The 8,049-nt window shown below is 40.2% G+C and overlaps 2 protein-coding genes across 2 annotated transcripts in view; both read left to right on the forward strand.

Annotated features, from left to right (window-relative positions):
* The window catches only part of LOC120744794 (E3 ubiquitin/ISG15 ligase TRIM25-like), a 188,961-nt gene that overhangs the window by 105,762 nt on the left and 75,150 nt on the right, over positions 1–8,049 (forward strand). The gene's annotated exons all lie outside the window — the stretch shown is intronic.
* On the forward strand, positions 891–2,971 carry rnf182 (ring finger protein 182). Its single transcript, XM_040049435.1, has one exon. It carries the CDS (start codon positions 1,719–1,721, stop codon positions 2,577–2,579), a length of 861 nt encoding a protein of 286 aa, XP_039905369.1. The 5' UTR covers positions 891–1,718; the 3' UTR covers positions 2,580–2,971.

An 8,049-nucleotide genomic window follows, 5' to 3' on the forward strand; every position in this document is an offset into this window, starting at 1 on the left:
GATAATCCATAAGATTTCATGCAGAAACGTTAGCTGAAACAACCATCTGCACCCATCTAACCTGATAAATGGACACTAATATAGGAAATACTAAATGAAAACACAAGTTCTCATTTTGTAACATTATGCATGGTATTACATATGAATTTGACTCAGATGTGGGTAGATTTAGGTAGCGCTAGAAGGATTGTGAAAGATTGTTTAAAAAAAGATAAAACCATGTCGGCTACTAGATGTGAAACAGGACTTGTAATGTTGCTGACCCCATCATCCACCCCCACCTCCACAGGATCTTTGTTTCTGAGACAGGAGTGTCATTATACACATGGCGACACTCATAAAGATAGAAGTTATTTACCTGTTTAGAATTATCACCGTGGATTTAGAAGAACCAGGCATTTCTGTAGGGATGGATGAGAAAACACATTTCTGTTTTTACATGGGCACATAATTTTGCATATTTACACACATGCTCACAAACACACACACCATAACATCCACCCATCCATCTTCATCCGCTTTATCCGGGGTCGGGTCGCGGGGGCAGCAGCCTAAGCAGAGAAGCCCAGACCTCCCTCTCCCCAGCCACCTCCTCCAGCTTATCCGGGGGAACACCAAGGCGTTCCCAGGCCAGCCGAGAGATATAATCTCTCCAGCGTGTCCTGGGTCTACACCTCACCCAGGAGGCGCCCAGGAGGCATCCTTGTCAGATGCCCGAACCTTACTCTGAGCCCCTCCCGGATGGTTCATAACATACCATAGTTTATTTATATAGCATTATGGCTGACCAAAGTGTTGTACAACACAGATAAAGTTATTTATATAGAAACTCATTCAACTTTTCATGCACACTTATTTTTGCAGACCATTAACAGGGAGCTGCAGTTGTTGTCTGTTTGTGTGTGTTACCTGGGTTTTATCCATGCTGCGTGTTTACAATGCCAAATTATGAGGGTGTGTCTTCCTCCCAGAGACAAAAATGTAATCCATGCTACGTAAATTATTAAAGGTGAGGACATGATTTCAGGTTGGCATGTGTGTAGGCAACTAATGGTTAAGTCTACAGCAACTGTTCAGGAAATGAAGGTAAGTCACTGCGATGTGCACGGAAGTCATGAATACAGTAGTGTGTGTGTGTGTGTGTGTGTGTGTGTGTGTGTGTGTGTGTGTGTGTGTGTGTGTGTGTGTGTGTGTGTGCATCAGTCACTAATTGGGCTGAATTTCATGGAGCAACAAAAGATCAGACTCGAAAATTCCAGCTCTGGTTTGTACAGGCTCTGCTTTGTTGTCCTTTCGCCTCTGTTTGCTGTGTTAACAGTTATGTGTCTCCCTCCCTCTCTCTGTCTCTCACTCTCTCTCTCTCTTTAGGTCTTTCTCTCAGTGTCTCTCTCACCCTTCTCCCCCCTTTTTTGTGCGGCTCATGAAAGGCTTTTTACTCCAAATGAAGCACGGTCAACCCAACTGCTTGGAGCCAAGCAACCGCCAGAGGCCAAATCCTGCGAGGGGCTTCACCTTCTCACATGTCTCTCTTCTCGCTTCACATTGAAACACACACACACACATTTTAGGAGACAGCTGCAATGAAGCCTAGATCTTCAGTGAAGAGGACCTTCATCAGTGTCTCCATCTATGGGAAAAGTACCGGTGCTGAGCTTGGACTTGAGCTTTTGGTTGGATTTTGCGTTTGATCTTAGAGTTGGATAAAGTTTGAGCACAGGATGATGCTAGAGATGCAAAACCCCGAGGATAGTGGTGGTGGTGTTGGAGGTTCTAGCTTTGTGGACATGCTGGGCACTGAAGAGATGGAGTGTAAGATCTGCTACTGCGCCTACAACCTGGGGAGTCGAAGGCCTAAGGTGCTTGAGTGCTGCCACCGTCTCTGCTCCAAATGTCTCATTAAGATCCTGGATTTGGGTGAGTCGCCTCCCAATGCCTTGGTGTGTCCGTTTTGTCGCTATCTCACTAGACTGCCGGGGGATGCTGTGAGCAACCTGCCAGATGACTGCAACCTGGTGGCAACGCTGGCCCTCCAAAACAGGAATCAGAGAAACCGGCAGTTCCACCAGGAGGCAACGGAGCTGCTCCTAAGCCCCATGCGCCTGAGCTCACTGATGAGCAGCAATTCACCTGTGATATCTACTTCCTCCTCCACATCTTCCTCTACCCCTTACTCCACCATCCGCAGCTCCCCTAATTTTGTGGTCATTACTATCATGGAGCCTCCGCCCGCATCCATATCCACCCAAGACATCCATCCCTACCAGCAGATGCATGGCTCTCACCTGTCAAACCAGGACTACCACTCATCCAGTCAGGACTCTATGGCATCCATCGCAGAGAGGTGGACAATGTGGAACTGTGCAGCCCTCCTGTGCCAGACTTCAGCCCGGGCATTGGTATGGGTCCTGGGGCTCTTGTACTTTAGCTCCCTGCCTATGGGGGTTTACCTGCTCATAATGCAGAGGACAACACTTGGGGTGCTTCTGGTGAGCCTGGTTCCTGCCAGCCTCATCGTGATCATGGTCTATGGGTTCTGCCAGTGTATCTGCCATGAGTTCTGGGACTGCTTACCATCATAATGCAACCAAATGAACAGGCAATGCTTTGCTTTGAACATGCTTGACAATAGATCTCCAGAATTGACTAATGGGGATGTTACTGTGTAGCTAACCATGTGAATTGTTATTTGAATGGCATAAAGGTGGAGCTCATACATCTTAATTTGTGCAGTTTTTAGGCTGATAATTTACTTACCTAATAAAGCTCAAAATGTCAGATAGCTTCGACTAAAACACTACTTCTGAAGTCACTGTTTAATGTAATGCATTATGATGTTATAGTTCAAAATCTAAAGGAATGTACAGACTGTTCTCATCTCCACATTCGTGTGGCTGATTTACATACATGGTGTCCTCTTTAACCTATTCCCTGATACATCAGGTTAGCTATTAACCAACAAGCTTTCTTCCGAGTGCCATGAGTGGCAAACATAAGGTTTGAACCACAGGTGGGTGCAGCTCCTGTGGTCACAGCCAGAGCTGTGCACCTGAGATGATCATATCAGAGCTATCCTGTCATCGTGCAGAGTGAAGATTAAAAATAAAACTGACAGAGTATTTAGATCAGGCTGAACTTTTGGCTGATTGGGATTACTTTCACATGACTAACATCATCATTTGAAAATTTGGCCATGTTTACGCACGAGCATCCGCCAGTGTAGCAGTACATATCTGAAAGAACATGAGAAAAACACAATAGGTACCTTTAATAGAGATATAATATGCAACCTGCAGATCAGCAGCAGAGATCTTAAACGTTGTCTCTGAGAGCTTAGATTTGATCTTAAACACACTCATTGCTTGTGTAAGAGGGACAAATCATTTTGTTCCGATTAAAGCCCTGCCAGCTAAAATGATTAATTCCCTCAAATAGAATAAAAGGAGGCATAATAATAATAATGTTTGCTGATAACTAACATTGGAGGGAAAAGCAGGATCTAGCTGATATAATTAGTCAAACATTAAGCTAGTGGGTTTTTTTTAGACGTGGGATCTCTGCTGTGAACGTCTATTCACAGAGTAATGTATTATTAGTCTGAGCCACCAGAGGGTGCTGTGACCATCCACCCCAACATCCACCTTCACTGCTGAGGTTTTGCTGGATGTCCTGTCCTTGCAAAAGTCTTTATTTCCAGTGTCTTTATTCAGGCTGTTAATCCTTGCAAAAAGATGTCAGCTAATGGAGTGACTGATAACTGACAGAACATCTCTGTCAATTAAAACAGTTAGAATCTGCTTCAGACCAGCTCAGATTGTTGTTTAAGATTTTGGTGCAAATGTAACAGCAGTGTTTACACTGTAAGTTTGAAAGTCAAATTAACAGTCATGTTTTCATGCTTACTTGCTATTGTCTGGAGCGGAGACGTCTGGAGAGATAACTGACTGAGAGAGCAAAGTCAAACACAAGCTAATAAATGAGTATGAGAAGAATAACATTGTACTGCTATCGTTTGTGGCTTATTAAAATAGTCTTTAACCTCTGATGGCATTTTTTGTTTTACCTTAATATAATAATACAAATACAAACCTTTTAAAAGGTGCCAAATTGACTACCAAATTACTCATTATTTTATCTTGTACTGGGTTAGACTAGTTTTTGTCTTCAGATCTACCTTGGCATAAACTGAGCAAGGTGTTGGAACTTCTTCTCACAGATTTTAGTCCATATTGACATGATGGCATCATGCCGTTGCCGCATGATGAGAATCTCCTGGTTCTTGCATCAACAGTTCTCCCTGAACCGTTGATAAGGCATCCATGTTATTATGTTCCATCCATCCATTTTCTTCTACTTATCCAGTTGTTTACACCAAATTCTGACCTTCTCATCTGAATGTTGCAGTGTTGTCAATCAGACGTTGTCTTGACCACATGTTAAAGTTTAAATCTGTTGAGCTGAACGATTGATTAATTAGATATTTGCATAAGCAGTTGAACAGGTGGATTTGGCACCAGGTGGTATTCCTGTCACAACTCCAAAGGGTGCCTGCAGCTGGAATTGAACCAGCAACCTTCCACATATCAAGTGAGTGTGTTAACTTCTACAAAATCATAAAATTTTAATTATGCGTTTTAATTCATGTGATTAGTGGAGAAGCATAAACAGCATATTGTGACGTATATATATGCATAAAAACAGGGGCTTTATTACATCGCTCTACACAGCGTCACCATTGGTTAGAAAGCGAGCTTTAAATACCACTTTATTTGATTATTCTGCTCTGAATTGCTTTTTAGAAACTTTTATTCTTTATTTTCTGTCAGTTTTATTCCTCTTTATTTTGCAACACCCAGAACTTTTTCATGTAAAATCAGTACAAACTAAAATGTGATCAATATGGAATATTGTAATGGATAAATACAGAATTAAATTACAAAAAAAGCACTGAAGCTAAGCCTTGCTGTGGCTCAGTAGAAGAAGAAGGAAGAGGGTCAATCCCACCAGAGCCCTTCTGTGTGGAGTTTTGTTTTTACTTTCGGGGGTTCTGGTGAATTCTGTAAAAGAGACTCTTAATCAGTTTCCCTTCCTGGTTTAATATCGTTCAAAAGGACACACCAACCAGAGATTCTCAATGTGTGAAAATCATTATTTCTGTAAAAGGTTGCTGTTGATTTAAAATACTTTGCTTGTACTAACTGTTTTTATAGCTTATTTTGCTATGATCCTGGTTTATACTGCAGTGATGTGTCATTAGCCTTTTCGTGTTTGAGCTGCTGAATATAAGATGATAACAGAAAATATCCCTCTCTAAAAAAAATAATTAGGATAGAATAAAGAGCTTCAGTTTATAGATGAATACATTTTCCACCACTGGTTTCAAATCCGAGCTTTCATTTCTGTTGCACTATTATTTATTCATTCATTTGTTTAAGACACTGAGGAGCTGTTCCCAGCACAATTTGTACCCATTCTGCTTCTACAGCACACGTCTTGCTGATGATAAACAGCCATGGCCTAATGTGTGTGTTTTCCAGGGGATGTGAATGTGAGCAACTGCTTCCCTACAGGGAGCGTAACATCATTTCAGATTCCTTTTTAGTGATGCAACGAACATTCCCACATGTTGGCGCGAGGGACATTCACAGACCATGTGAGCCAAACAAAACAAAACAAAACAAAAAAACCCTTTTCGTTTATAACAGTGATCAGAGCTGCTGGAAACAAAAACAAGACTAAACACGATCTTTAAAACAACTGTTTTTAGTTCACGGGCAGGCATGAATTATGTATTATTGCCAAGCTTTTGTTTTACTTTCTGTCTGTGTGTGTTTTGACTGAGCTGGTTTCATTTAATTTAACTATTAAAATATCAACTAACAGGGCTGGATTAGTGCTGAACTACACAGAGAGGCCCCACACAAAAATATTCTCTGTTAATTAATAGGTAATTTGATTAGCTGCATGTCAGTTTAAAGTTCAAAACTCTGATACTAAATACTTTGTACTGTAATGTTTATAGGCCCTTTAAAAAATACAAGTTTAGGGAAAAATTATTACATAAAAAGTCCACATTAATCATAAGATACAACTTTATTAACACTAAATTTAAAAACCACCTTTCCTTAAACATCGGCTACATAATTACCCCTCACTGTCTCTGGCCTGTATTTGTACAGCCACCATCCATCCCAACCACCTCCCTGATTAGCCCATAACATTTTCTCACAACAGGAAAACACTGCAAAATAGCAACGCAAATGGTAAGAGGTCGTCTTTAAATTTACCTGATAAATTCATAGTACACATTGCACATTAAATTCGTGTTTATTTAACAGCTAGTTACTACATGAAGCACAGTAAACTCTGAAGAAAGTGCTAATATTTTTTCAGAGAAGGAAAAGACACTTGTACCTAGTGGAGGCCGGGGTTGGTGAAAGGGATTTGAATGGTAAAAAACGCAACTCACTCCGACCTTAATCAAGATTTTGAACTTTTTGTTTATACCCTAAACGTAGAATCATTAGTATCAACCTTTACTCCACTTTTATTACCTGTGCAATCGACTACATGTTGCATTCAGTTACTGTGTGCAAGTTACATGTGCTGTAATTATGTTTAACTTCTGCCCAGTGAGGCTACCAATATGTATCACCGGGGCATCACTGTTTACAGTCTAGCAAAAATAGAAATACAGAGATGTAAACTGAACATAAGAGCAATTTGATTTAATAAACTTCTTCATGTTAACAAGTATTTAATAAAACATCTTTTATAAAGTAATACTGGTTCAGTCTCGTTCACAGTACAAAAAATCTATGTAAACAAATAAATGTATTTTAATGAAGCAAACAGTCATTGATATGATGTAGTAATTAGATGTCAATTAATATTTAAAAAAAATGGCAAATTAAATAAGATTAGCCCCAATAAAACCCTGGCTGTCAACATGTGTGAGACTGCAGGCAAAAATAAAAATGCAATTAATGTGCAGTACACTGCTAATAAACTAGAAGAAGGCACACCTATAGATATGTTACTTACACACTGAACTACTGTAATTAATTATTATCAAGCTTCTCTATAAGCTCTCTGAAAATCCTTCAAGTGAGAGAAATGCTTCTAATGTTATAGAGTAGGGTTGCTGGAGGACTGGGGTTTTTTATTCATGTGGTTCCGTAGTGGAGTGGTGTACATGTTTGACAAACAAGTGTAAGATACCTGGTTTGATTCCATGAGGAAATGCAAGGTGAACTGAACCAGGAGTCCTGACAAGACCCCCTTTGGTGTTCTGGGTATTTGGTAGCCACCATGGCCCAATCAATCATGCAGTGCAATTGGCCATGGTGACCACTTTTGAATATGGTGCAGCTGAAAGTAGCTTTTTTTGTCACTTATGATCTCTCCATGCTCCTCTTTTCTGGATTTCCTTTCCATCAGTCCCCCTACTTGATCACCACAGATAGCTTCCCTTCCCCATGCCTGGCTTGAAGTCTCTTTTCTGTTAAACAAGAGTTCTTCCTTCATTTGGTTGCCAAAAGCTGTTTGTATGTTTGTTTATATTATTAAAACCGAAATAAGTGATGCCTTCAAATGGTGGTTAGCACCTGCACCTTGGGTTCAAATCCAGCCTTTCCTGCCTCTCCTGTATGTTCTATGTATGTTCTCCTGCATGTTCTCCCTGTGTCTTTGTGGGTTCTCTCTGGGTATTCTGGCTTATACCCAAAGTAGTGGATATGGTTAAGTTAGTAAGTGGTAGATAAAAGAAAAAAAAAAAACTTCCACAAATAAGACCATATAGATTTTTCACCTTACACTGTTATAGGATATTAAAAAGAAAGACATATAATTAAGTGTAAATCTAGTTTATAAACATCAATAATTAAAATGTAATAATAATGATAGAGCTTAAAAACTGAAAACAATGATGATGACACTAATCATGAAGACTTGCTGACAGTGTTAACCTTGTAATCTACTGATAAGATAGTTTTTAGCTCACTCTGTGTATTTTCTTCACATTCCCATAGGAAGTGAGTGGAGCTGTTTTCA

The sequence above is a fragment of the Simochromis diagramma genome, unplaced genomic scaffold (assembly GCF_900408965.1).
Source record: "Simochromis diagramma unplaced genomic scaffold, fSimDia1.1 OVJJ01000355.1, whole genome shotgun sequence".
Lineage (NCBI taxonomy): Eukaryota > Metazoa > Chordata > Actinopteri > Cichliformes > Cichlidae > Simochromis > Simochromis diagramma.